Source organism: Rhea americana, unplaced genomic scaffold (genome assembly GCF_003343005.1).
Source record: "Rhea americana isolate MKP2758 unplaced genomic scaffold, rheAme1 scaffold_6, whole genome shotgun sequence".
Classification (NCBI taxonomy): Eukaryota; Metazoa; Chordata; class Aves; order Rheiformes; family Rheidae; genus Rhea; species Rhea americana.
The window spans coordinates 8,291,400-8,304,331 of NW_028186756.1; the positions used below are offsets into that span (position 1 = coordinate 8,291,400).

General features: G+C 44.4%; 1 protein-coding gene across 2 annotated transcripts in view; it reads right to left on the minus strand.

The window, feature by feature from the left end:
* Nucleotides 1-940: 940 nt before the first annotated feature.
* Nucleotides 941-12,932, minus strand: part of LOC146587400 (gamma-aminobutyric acid receptor subunit beta-4) — a 70,900-nt gene continuing 58,908 nt past the window's right edge. Inside the window, exons 5-9 of one of the 2 annotated variants that reach the window (XM_085319798.1) lie at nucleotides 11,515-11,597; nucleotides 6,699-6,836; nucleotides 4,927-5,079; nucleotides 1,906-2,150; nucleotides 941-1,339 (exon numbers count right to left, since the gene is read on the minus strand). In XM_085319798.1, coding sequence (XP_085175924.1) covers nucleotides 962-1,339; nucleotides 1,906-2,150; nucleotides 4,927-5,079; nucleotides 6,699-6,836; nucleotides 11,515-11,597 — 997 coding nt within the window. In that variant the 3' untranslated portion in view covers nucleotides 941-961. Of the gene's footprint in view, nucleotides 1,340-1,893; nucleotides 2,151-4,926; nucleotides 5,080-6,698; nucleotides 6,837-11,514; nucleotides 11,598-12,932 lie in introns of both variants that reach the window. The other variant, XM_085319797.1, reaches the window with a different exon arrangement.

Consider the following 12,932-nt stretch of genomic DNA (forward strand, 5'->3'; position numbering starts at 1 on the left):
AAACCCCCCTCCCCTGCTCCCCACCCCAGAAAACATGCTTGCACACACACATCCATATCCGCACACACACACACACACAGATGTGCCACATACACACACACACTCAYACAGGAAAAACAGCTTGCAAACTCCTGAAGGTGGAAAAAGGCAACTTGCAAATGTGCCTTTGTTTTTGATAAGCTCCCTCCTCCCACCCACCTCCCATATGCCCACATTGCCCCTTCCCTCCCAAATAATTGCCCTGTCCTTCCCCCTTCCCAGAGCTTCCAAAATAAATATTCTTTTATTTGTTGGTTTAAAAGATTCTTTTAGGCTTGTAAGCAAGAGAGAGGGAGAGAGAAAAAGAAAAGAGAAATCTTGTAGCATGAGAATGAAACCCCACCATCTCATAAATCAATGAAGGAATAAACATGAAGGGGTTGAGAGCAGAGACAGAAGAAAGATTAAAAAAAATGTAATAATACTGAGAAGAGAAAGATGAAATTCGATAGTGAAATGGAAGTGAGGATAGCGCATTAGTGAGAACAGCCAAAGATAACCTATCCCCCCACACCAGTTTCTGACTCAATTTCTTTAAATCTCCCCCCCATTTTTTTTAAACTTTTCTTTTTTGTTGTTTTTTGTTTTTCTTTTTTCTGTCTTTTTTTCTTTTTTTCCTCTCTTTTTTGGTTTTTGTTTTTTGTTTTTTTTTTCTTTTTTACAATGGTTTAAGTCCATTGGCAGAAAACCAAAATTGAGACAAAATCCCTCCCTTACACCCTTCTCTCCCTTATCCCCCCCCACACACTCCGTGGTTCTACATGTGCTGAAAAGAGAAGAGTAAGCTTAGAATAAATCTAATGAATCAAAGGAATAAATGATAATGATAGTAAAGAGTAAAACTCAAACCCAAAAGACCACAACACTCCTGTGTTGTCATTGTCTGAGTGTCTGTCCCTATCTCTCTTGGAGGCTGCAGGCATCAATTTACATAGTACAACCAGTAAACAAGGTTGAAGAATCCAAAGGTGATTGGAAAAATGATTCGTGACCATTTGTCAATGGTGCTGACATCTGTCAGRTCTGGGATTTTGAGCTTCAGCTTAGATGATCGCCGGCGGAGACGGCAGTTGGCGCGGTTGCGGGCCGCGGCGTGGTGGGTCAGTGGGATGTGGCGGTCTAGGGTTGGGTGGTGACCAAATCCATCCCGAGAGGCCAGCTGCTTGCGGAACTGGATTCCTGAGCCTTCGAAGGACATGACAGAGTTTCGAGAGTCGCCAACACTGCTCATCATGTCCGTGGCCAGCAGCTCGTTGTTCATCTCCAGAGTGCTGAGGAGGATGTTACCATAAGGGTCAACCTAGAACAGGGGAAACAGAGAGAAGAATAGCAAGGAAGTCCCATGCACAGCACACACATGGCTATGCCATCAGACTAAAAGGGATGACTTTGGACTGGTTTTGGTGCAATGATGCCACTGGTTAGGTTATTTGTGGGCACTGCACCTGGACTTCCACATCTGAAAAGGTTGTCCACTAATGCTGGAACTGAAGGACCAGTTACCCACACTTGCAGCAAACTTGAGAGTTGGATAATGTGATTCTGCCAAYGGAGTAGGACCAAAAGCCACAGGGGTACTTTTGGGTACACCTTCCTCTTGCAAGAGGATGGTCCTGATGAGACTGGGTTCAGGGTGACAATCAAATGATCAAGGAGAAAAAATTCCTAGTAATCACTGTAAAGAGATCTTTCTAGGCATCTGCCTGCAAAGTTCAGAAGACCTATGTATACCAGACAAGGGAATTGGAGTTCATCTCTGGTGATGAGGAGAAAGGCTGCTCCACAGCTCACCCAGGGTTGAATGAACAGTGGAGAGTCTGAATTCTCCTGCCACTACGAAAGAAGGAGACAAACCTGCTCTCTCACCCTCTTCTCTTCGTAGCGGTGGCGCTCATTGTTGGCCTTGCTGATTCGTTCACTCTGTTTCTTTTGCTGCCGGGGGCCTCGCCCGAAGAATATGTAGTTGACAAAAGCATACTCCAGGAGTGCCAGGAACACAAAKACAAAGCAGCCCATGAGATAAACATCAATAGCTTTGACGTAAGGGATCTTGGGGAGAGTCTCCCGCAGATGGGTGTTGATGGTAGTCATTGTAAGTACCGTGGTCACCCCTGCAACGAGAGGGCAGGCGTTCTGTTACCAAGGTGTGAGAGGGCTCCTGAAATGGCACTCTCAGCTTTCCCATCCCTCTTCCCAGCCAGGCTGAACATCAGGAGTGATGGAAGAGGCACARCTGGGAAGGAAACTAGTTATTCTAAGCCTAGATATCCACTATAAATTGCTGCAGAAAATAAACCGGCAGCCAACAGTGGGAGAAAATGTCCAAGCTGAGTATCATCAGGATGATGGAGATCAACATCCCACTGTTGTCTAGGTCCTCCCTGACCCTTCTTCTTTCCCTCAGTGAGGTAGGGAGCATTCAGTTTTGCTCTCAGTATTTCAACTTCTCCTCCTCCCCACTTTTTTCCACTTTATGAATTCATCAGGCTTCCCTAGGCAATGCTGAATGGCTCAGTACCCTTGGCATGAATTTACAATCTGCTTTTGTCTTTCCAGTGCCATGAACAAGAGAAAGAGAGAAGAGCTTCCCTCTTCATGACTTTCTCTTCTTTTGCCTGCCTCATAGCCTTCCTTCTATATCTTTGACCACATCTGCTCCCACCTTCCTTTCACCAGCTTTACCATGCACTGCTTCAGCTATCTTTACACATGCCTCACACGGCTCTCATTCTCTCCTTTTCAAGTCTGCATCTTGAAACAAGCATCTCTTGGTCTCATTGGCCACATTATTGTTCTTTTTTTCCACCTTCTTGGTCTCCAAGAGTATGATGTCCCATAGCTATTCTCATGGCATTCATTCCTCCTCTTGGGCTTCTTCTCAAACTCTTCCCTCCTCCAGTCTCAGGATGGTCCCRAATCTGTCTCTTCTACAGTCTTATGCAAGCTCTGAAAAGACGAMAATGGGTCTTCATGCTTCTTTTGGGGAAGTATCTGTGCCTCTTCAACCTAGTCTTCTTTTCTCTCTTTTCTACCTCAGCTGTCCTGCTTTTCTTACTTACCTTAATGATTCCCTTTTCTTCTAGTGTCTCTTCTCCTCAACTCCCTGTTGGCAGTTCTCCAGATCATATYATTTGTCTCCAACTCTTTCAGTCTCCATGACTTCATTTATTCTCCTAGTTTCAGCTCCCACCTTTACAGTGATAGCTCTCAAATTTCTCTCTGTATATGCTGGATCTCTGTTTGTCCTGTTTCCCCCTCACCCCTACCATGTATTTACTGTCATTCCTGATAAAAGACTGAAAGAACCAAGAGTTTTCGGTTCAAATAAGAGTAGAGAGAAGGGAGATATGACAACAGTTTTTAAAATATCCAGAAATTTGGTGCAAAGAAAGGGGGAATAACCTGTTCTCCATGTCAACTAAGAATAGGACAAAAAGTTCAGTGATTTAAACTGTAAGGGAGACCTAGAACAGAGAAAAGTAAGAGCTTTCTAACAGTACAAGCCAGTAAAAGGGACAGGAGGAGGCTGTTGAGTCTCTTTCTTTGGAGCTTTTTAAGGACAAGTTAGATAGAGAGCTGTCAGGTATGGCTTAGGAGGAGCTGTTCCCATCCTGATCTTCTATAGTGTTTTTCTTCTGTCTTCTTCTGTGAATCCAGATGTCAGCAGAAATCCAACAGCTGTTCATCTCATCTCCACCCTTCTGTCTGTACTGTCACTGTGCCARCAAAGTCTGCCATGATCTTTCTTTCTCCCTTCACTGGTAACACTAGTGCCAGTGCAACTTACCTTTATAATTCGCAATGTTCTTGTTGTCCCCTCCCTGTCTTTCTGCTCCAACCTCTCCAAAKGACCACATTCAAATCCTTTCCCTTATCCTCTTTTGTACAAACCATCTTTCCTCTGACTCTATGCAAACCTCTGTCTTCTCCTAGAACTAATTTAAATCCCCAGACCTTATCTGTAAGATCCAGCCTCCACTTTTGCTCCATTGCCTTTCTGAGCCTTTTCTCACTCACAACTGAAATCCTTCTCCCTCCTCCTTTGCCTCTTCTGTTTTCTCTGAACTTTCTATAATACTGCACAGCCCCATTCTCAAATGCCAGTCATCCACCCTTTCTCCTATTCCTTCTTCAAAATTCTCATCTGCAATCCACCCCCACTTCCCTTCTGTTGCTTAAAAGACCTTATTTTTTCTTTCATATAGGAAAACATCCCTATTTAGGGGAGCATGTGTTTAAGAAGAAATTCGACTTTAACTACTGTCCCACATTTGCCTTGATAATGAAGATCTTCAGGTACAAAAAGTATTTGGGGCATGAAATATCATGAGAATGTGTAATGCCATTTTAATTATTTTTATCATCTTTCAGCCACTCATTCACCATCCTTACTATTCTTTGTCCACCCATTCTCTGAATTTATCATYCAATTAACACACTACCAGCATACCTGTTGATTAAAAGGTGCCCAGACYTTTTTCTTAAGAAAACAAGTACCAACCAGAGTGAGAAAACTAGTGTGCTCATGGCATGTCACAGTATCATATGCCAGAAGATGTGGCCGTTTACGTCTTTGTTAGAGAATCTAAACTTCTACCCAGAGAAATTTACAGTGCAGTTTTTACTGATTCCAATAATATGGACTAAAGYTTTGGAGGTACTGGCTTTTCTAATAAAAAAGTGTCTCTGCAGGCAGAATATTCCCAGGTTGTCCTTCCTTTGGGAAGGAATGTATGACAGAACTATCCTATTTGCTTTCATTGCTCTCTCTCATTAAAAAAAAAAAAGAGAGAGAGAGAGAGAGAGAGAGGTATTTTCCTTCCCAGAGCTATTCTAGCTGACTTCTCAGAAAACACCTTCCTCAACATATAATGAAAAGGTACCTACCCAGCGCCACTCGTGCAGCAGAAGCATCATAATTGATCCAGAAGGAGACCCAGGACAGGATAGTGATGAGGATGGATGGCATGTAAGTCTGGAGGATGAAGTAACCAATGTTCCTCTTTATCCGGAAACTCAAGGATAAGCGGAGATATGAACCTGTCAATGAGATATTAAGGAGAGATGTTGTCTGAGAGGAGGGCAAGGCTGTATTTATGGTAAGAGCCCAGGTTAGAAACTGGAATTTCAWTTGGAAAATGTGCTCAAGAGTCAGTGACAGTGAGGAATCTCTTTTCTTTCCTTCCTTTGATTTTGCAGACTCGTCAGCTTTAGGGAGAGGCTCTTTAGAGTCTGCTCAATTCGCTCAGAATATTAAGAAGAAAAGAAACTCTGCCTAAGTAATATTATTATGTCAGATACCATGGGAGAATGTCCATTCAGTACTCAGATGAAACTGCCATTATGTTACTTGCCAATAAGATACAGTCTTGCATGGGAGACTTTAACCCTGTATCTTGACGCAGTGAGATGATTTTCCATTGTTTCATGTGCTAGCTTTTCCTCCAAACAGCAATGAAGATCTGGATCGCATATTTTCCATGCTGTTCTAAAAACAGGTTATAGTCAAACTGGGCAAATTCATATGCAAATGGAGCTCTTTAAGTTAATCTTTAGGTCTTTTTTTTTCCAAGTTCCTGCAATTTTCTCCTAATCTTTTAACAAAGCTAATGAGGATAGTAACAGCAATAAGTACTTTTCACTGGAGCAGGATCATTTTAACAGAAACAAAGCATCACCTCTCTCTTTTCTGTGAAACAAAGTCCAAGCCWTTCCCCCTTCCCACCTCTGTGCCTTCAGCAGCATAGTAGGCCGGTCTGATGTATGGGTTTAACTGCTGGCTGGCAGTTATATTAGTACGAGAATAACAGYCTTTAATGGTCAAAGTAAACTGGGAAGAAAGGAAGGTAGGTTCTCTCTCCATTATTTAGCTTCTGCATAACTTGAACAAGGTACTTTACCTGTTCATCTTTATAGGTCTTGGCTATTTAAACTGCAAGCTGCTGCAGGGGCCGGGACTGCCTCTCATTGTGGACCTCCAGAACACCATGTTCAATGGACTCTTCTCCTGGCGTGCCCCACAGGCACTATTGTAACAACAGCACCATCTGCCACTATCACTGATAGCCTTTGGCAGTGATTTCATGACATTTGGAAAACCATCCTATCTCACAGATGTGTGGCACACTGCTTTGACAGCRAACTGCATGCCAGATCAAAGAAAAGACAGTAACCAAAATCCAAGCCCCTCCAACTATTTAACTAGCAGTATTTCAACCATCCAGGGTATTCTCTCTAGGTCTTTTGACTGTGGTGTGCAGATGGGTTTCTATCATTCCATAGACCACTTGCTTTTTAACAGAAATATACTTCTGCTTACTGCTACACCTACCTTGGCTTCAAGAACCAGTTGCAAATCACACAAAAGTAACACAAAGGCTGAGAACCTTCTGATGAGGTTCTGTTTTGAGCTCAGTTGGTATTTTGCCTGAGAAATGAAAATAACTGCAGAAAAGAAAACACTCTATAACTTTCTGAAGATAGGCAGTCAAAAAAGACAAATTTGTTAGGCACAGAAGACACCACTTTTCCAAAGGAGCAGGATAAGAGTTGAAGACCTTAAGTTAGTGCTTCAGTATCTAAATTACAGGAGTAAGCAGACTGACTTTGATCAGCACAGGGTTTACATGTTCCATTGCATCCTTTGGGCAGAGACTTACCAGTGGTGAAGACCACTTCCCTGCTGACCAGCCTCTGCTCGATTATGGTGAACTGCGGCAGTTCTAGCACTTCCATCCCCGTGACAGCAGAATCATTTCCTTGCCAGAAGAACACAATGTCATCAACTGTATAACCATCTGCAGAAAAGCACAAAGAGAGAACTAAGCTGACAAGCTGGAGGAAATGGCATCCCCATTTTTATTAATGTGATCTAAAATAGGATCCAAAATGAAAGCCCGTGCCATCAGATGGCAAGTGTAGTCTCTCTTCTGCTGATACTTTGGTTCATCAGCTGAGCTTGGCAGTATGGTCCCCGGGAGAAGAGAAAAAAATGGTCAGAGCACCTACTTCTGGCTAGGATTCAAGAGGAAAAAGTTGGGAAATAATCCCTCAGCTCTTGATCTGTGCTAGATAATCTCCATGGCTGACATGGCAGGGACTCATCATATGCATCACAAACCTCTGTCAAATGCACCAGCCCAGCATTTTGCTTTTAAAAACTGCCACCTTTTACCAGAAGGGGGAGATCACACAATACTTTTTGATGTGGACTTGGTAAACAGTACCTCTAAGTATTAAAAATGCCCAGAGAGAAAAATATTTACAACAGCAGTGGAAAAAAGAAATCTGAGCATTGGAGCACCATCCTATTCAAAACATTCTCAGTCAAAATTTGGAGCTGGGAAGTGGACAGAGTCTCTGAGATAGGTAGTTGCTTTTACTAAGTGCCAGCTGAAAAGAGCATTAATTGGGAAAAGAAAGGAGGAGTCAGGTTGGCAACAAATGCTTATCTCTTTCATTTTAGGGTAATGGATTCATTCAGAGGTTAACTACATGAAGGGTTCAGCCTCTTACTTTAATGCCAAACCATCCCTACCAGGTAACAAGAGCTAAGCAGGCTGGAAGTACTGAAGAGCCTGAACACACGGCCCCAAGAGCAGGGCTCAGAGACTCTCCAGTTGCTCTGGCCTCAGTGGGAGTGAGGCCCATGGCAGCAAATCATGTAGCTCTGCTCTCATTACTGAAATGATCACAACCCTGACTGGGCCCTCAAGAACAAAGATTCATCCCCACTTGAAAATTAAGACAGGTTCTGGCAAGTCAGGTTGTGAAGCATCATAGCTGTTTCTGGACCAGACTGTTTCTTATTCCAAGCAGTATGTCAACAYGCAGAACTGAATGGGAGCGCCTCTGTGCATACACAAGCATGAAAACGAGGAATGCACAGGCTTTGGTACCTCACTGTGAAAGGTTTCATTTAGAACATGAACTTTACCTGTGCCCTGAGACAGCTTTTATTTACAGCCTGCACTGCAGCACAGCAGCCTTCCTAGTCCATAACCCTTGCAGCAGAGACCTGCCACCAAAACCAGCAGCAGTTTATCAGTGAGGCCAGTGGAACAAAGAGCTGTTCAATGCACTATGGAGGAGGAATTCCCCTCCAAAGCCTCAGAGGCATAAGGTTCCCCTGGATCACAGCTAAACTTTTCAGGATGGTGCCACACTGCAGCTCCATAGCAGATAAAGTCCTGAGCTACTGGTCTGATCTCAGAGCTGAGCCTGCTTTGAGCAGAGCTCTGAACAAGAGACATCCTGAAGTCCCTTCCAAAATGAATTATCCTATGACTCTGTAGTCTCCAAACCYACATCTTGCCTGCACTCTCAGTCATTACTACAGTTATCCACAGATGCTAAAAATAATAACAATAATAATGGCAGAAACAAATGCTAAGCCAGATCTGCTCCTGGTGTAGCTCAGCTAAACCAAGTCTCTACCTCCTCCCCACTACTGCCTGCTTCTGCTCCCAGTGCAGTAAATGGTAAAACATCCACAGACATAAGCCCACAAAGCTTCAACTTCAGGCCAGGAAGGAGCTGGACCAGGAAGATCATCTGTTGCAAGCACTGGAGTATCACACGCTATTGCACTGCCTCCATTATCCCAGTTTTGTGCACAGGAACTGATTATTTGTATCTGGATGAAGCATCTCTTCAAAAGCAAAATACTGGGACCAAGTGTGGAAAACATCAAGAAGCTGTGGAGCTCCCCACTTCTCTTGGTGGTTGATTCCAGTGGCTTAAACACTTGTAGCTAAAAATACTATGTGWAATTTTATATTTGAATTTATCTGGCTCAGACTTTCAGATACTGGTGGTTGTTCTGAATTTTTCTGCTAGGTTACTAAGCCCTTTCCATCCAGCATTCACCCTCTGCAGAGGTGCATGCAGCCTGTAAACAAGTCACCTCTTCATCTCCTTTGCAGTAAACAAACCAGATTGAGCTATTTAGGTTTCTTACTGCAAAACATCTGCTCTAGCCCTTGAACCACTTTTCAACATCTTTTCTCAACCTCTTCTGATTTCTCAACTTCCTCTCTAAATTATGGAAACCAGAATTAGACATGGCCCCTTTCCTAGTCTTACCAGCAACATACACAGAGGCCAATCGATTCCCTGCTCTGACTCACTGCTCCCCTAGTTTATATAACCAAGGCTCACTCGAGCCTTTTTTATCAGAGCCCTGCTATGAAACCTCCAGCAGCAGTACTCAGCCACTGTGACCCCTTGATCTTTTTCACCAGTGGATACTTCYCTGGATGCAGTCCCTCAGTCTGTCAGTCGGGCCTGGGTTCCTACATCCAGACACAGGGCTTCGCATTTAGCTGTATTCAAATGTATTCTGGATGCATTCAAATTCGGATGTATTCAAATGTGCAGCAAGCAAGCCACACAGACTGCTGTCTTCATCATCCACAAATTTAACAGCAGTGATTTTAAATTTACTTCCTGATCAGCAATGAAAACGTCAAATTACAGTAACTAATTTTAGGAGATCTCTCAGTTAACTAGTTCCTACTCCATATACTCTATGACCTGCTGATATCAGGTACCAATCTGTTTTTTTGATCATAGCATTATGCAATATGAAATSAAACATGTTTTTCAGGAAACCATTTTTTAAAGTGATTCTAAAGGGAAAGGTGGTTCATTCTAAATATAAATACTTCACTTTGATTTCCAGCTTTTAAAAGAGAACCAAATTTCTATTTTACTTTTAAAAAGTAAAAGAACGTTCAAAAAGACAAGTCATTTCAAATTTAAATACCATAAAGTATTGATGTAACATTTTAAAATGTCAGATTAACAGCCTGCTTGTTGCCTACCTCATCACACTTTTGTTGAACACTGGCACACCATTACGCAGCGGTGTATGGAGCAAGGGCTGCTCTTCAGGACAGGGGGAATCCTGTCTGATCAATAGATCACTGATAGATAAACCTACCTTGGCAATGCAGGTTTATCTCCTGGACGTGCTCTCCTGCAATCTTCTTCTAGCATCGTTCATGTCATCTAGCTGTACCGTTGGCCACTGTCCCTTTGCCACGGGCATTTGACAAATTTTGGGGCCAGGGAGAAAAAGGGAAGGTACCAGTGCTAAAGGTAGTGACAGGACAAGGCAGGACACCCAAAACATCCAGGGAGATGAACTGCACAGCTCAGGGAGGATTGCCGTCCTGCCCTAGGAAGGCCAACTAACCCAGGTGTCTGCTGTTTTGTGAGGGGGGACGGGGTGACCAGGCCAATTTACACAAAAACAGGTCCCACGGCTGCAGTCCGTATGGGTGTCCTCTGCAATTGCCACTAGCTGCTGTGGGATAGGAGACTCCTGCCACCCMCTGCTGCTTAACAAATCCATCAACCAACTATTAAAGGGTTATTTTGGTGGGTTTTTTTTTCTTTTTTTAAGCAAGCCATGAACAGGATTACTGTTCCAAAGTGCATAGACATGGAAACAAACAAAATGGAGCCCTGCGGATTCATATGTGCCAAGCGCGTAAGAGACAAAAGCTTTGAAGAAATAAATGTTAAATCTCTTCATCTCTGCATGGATTTTAGAAATATTGTAAGGAAATATAGCTTTGACTAACAAATTGGCTTGACATGTCCCATTAAGAACAAAATCGCAACATGGGGAACTGTGGGTAATTCTCTGCCTTCTGTTTTCTTGGTTGTACGGTAAGCTATTCTCAAAATACTAAAAAGTGCCAGAAATGACATGTCATTAGTGCCTCCAGCAGGACCTAATTTACATTCCATTACCCACCACGCCAAGTGCTGCAATCGCTGCGCATCCTAAGCAACCCAAAACACGAGCGGGAGCTGGGGCTCCCAGACACAGGCAGGGCTGCGAAGGCAACACAGAGCTTTCTGACTACGAATGCTGTGGGACCTCTTTTATGAAAAAAGCAATTCTCTGATAATCACCACTGAAGCTGCATCATCATTACTGTGAGATCTGCTGTTCTGGACCGTTCCTGTGGGGATACTGCGGTGCATTTTTATGAGGGAGAGCTGGACTTCCTTCACCACTGTGGTCAGGAAAAGCTTTTTATAGGAATCAAAGAAAAATTCATGTGGGAAGGGACTTCTGGAGGTCTCTAGTCCCACCTCCTGCTCAAAGCAGGGTCAGCCACAAGGTCAGGCCAGGTTAGCCAGGGCTTCCTCAGTGCTAACAGAGATTCCTATAGCCCTCTTGAGAGCAAGGAGGATCTTATTTCCCAACCCACCACTGCAGTTCCATTTTTCTTGGCTTTTCACCCATGAGGCTCCCTCAACGGGGAGCCTGGAGTCCTACCTGCAGCCCCTGGAGTGGCTGCAGGTCTCCAGCCACTCGCAGCTGGATCCATGGAGCTTGGCATGCGTCCTTAGGGACTGGTGGCCTATAATGCCCCCCAGGGAGGCAGTTTCCCCCTCCCACCGCCCGTGCATGGCTGTCATGGGGTGGTACAGGAGGAAGGTGCAAGGCATACGCACAGCTCTCGATTTCCAGTGTGCAGTTCTGCTGGTCCAGGGGGTACCTCCTCAGATCCATCATGCAAGCGGCTGTGGTGGTGATTCTGAAAGGGGAAAAACATATATATTAAAAAAAAAAGGAAAATAAAGAAATGAGGAATTAAAGGCAGATGAGAAAGGCAGCATTTGGGGCTGCTGTTTCCCTGGTAACCAGGGAGAGCCATGGTGGGAGGGAGGGAGGTGTGTGGRGTGGGGGGCTGGATGCAGATCACCCTCAACTGCATAGCTTAAATCTTCCATGACTCACGTCAGCAAGGCAGTATCTTTATTAACGAGGTGGGGAGGGATTTGTGTTCCTCCTCTATCTATCCATGAGGGAGACAAAAAAGCTGGGAGTAGGCAGGGCTATGGACAGGGGAGAAGAGGAGAGATGTTTCCATTTATAAAAGGGAGACAGAGGACATGTGTCCACAAAACAGAAAATGTGTTGATTAAATTGCTCTGCAATGAGGTATGTGGAGGAATCATTTATCATGATATCTCCCCCCTTTCCTCCCCAGTTGTCCTGGYGACCTGAAGCCAGCCCCCCTTATTCATACTCCCCCCCAACCACATCCATCTTGCAATCACTGAATGTGGATACCCAGAGCCCACCAATGTGGCCCTCCCTTCCCAATGAAGTGCATCGCTCCTGCTCCATCGGCTCTTGGCTCTGTTAACGGATTCATTCTAGCACAAGCGATTTCACATTCAAGATTTGCCTAAGATGGGAGGGGTGCRCTCCCTTCCTCCCTACCCCCCAAAATACACAGAGATTGAGAAGGGGGTCCATGCTGCTTTGGGGGTTGGCATCAGAGCACATGGGGAGGGCAGAGCCATGTGGTACCCACAGCACAGTTTTGCAGGGGGGTACAAAATTGGGGCAAAAATTTTGCACGTGCTGATAGCTGCACCAGCAAGGAGGATTCGTGCACGTGCATGTTACACACTGCACACAAAGGAGCATCATTCTCTAGGCCGGGGTGATTTTGGGGAGTGGGTTAGATGGGGTATGAAGCAGGGATGGAGCAAATCAACAGTTAACTTACCAGCTTGGCCATGCTGCCCTAGAGTTAACAGGCTGCCCCTATTTCTCAAATATACTGCTCCCATCACCCTTTAATGCAGTCTTCTTCCTGTGCAACGTGTGTGCGCATGTAGCACTGAAGAGGGGGGAGAGACTGGTGCATTCCCCCCCCTCTTTTTTCAATTAACCATCTGGAAGGCATTAATCAAGCTGCACATTTTTTACTATGTAGGCATAACCAGTGAACTGTTAATGAGAAAGCTTTGTTATCTTCTGAGCCCTGTGGCCTGGGAGAGAGAGAGAGAGAAAGAGAGGAATAAAGAAAGACAAGAAAGAGCAGAAAGAAGGAAAGAACGAGACGGCAAAAAAGCAA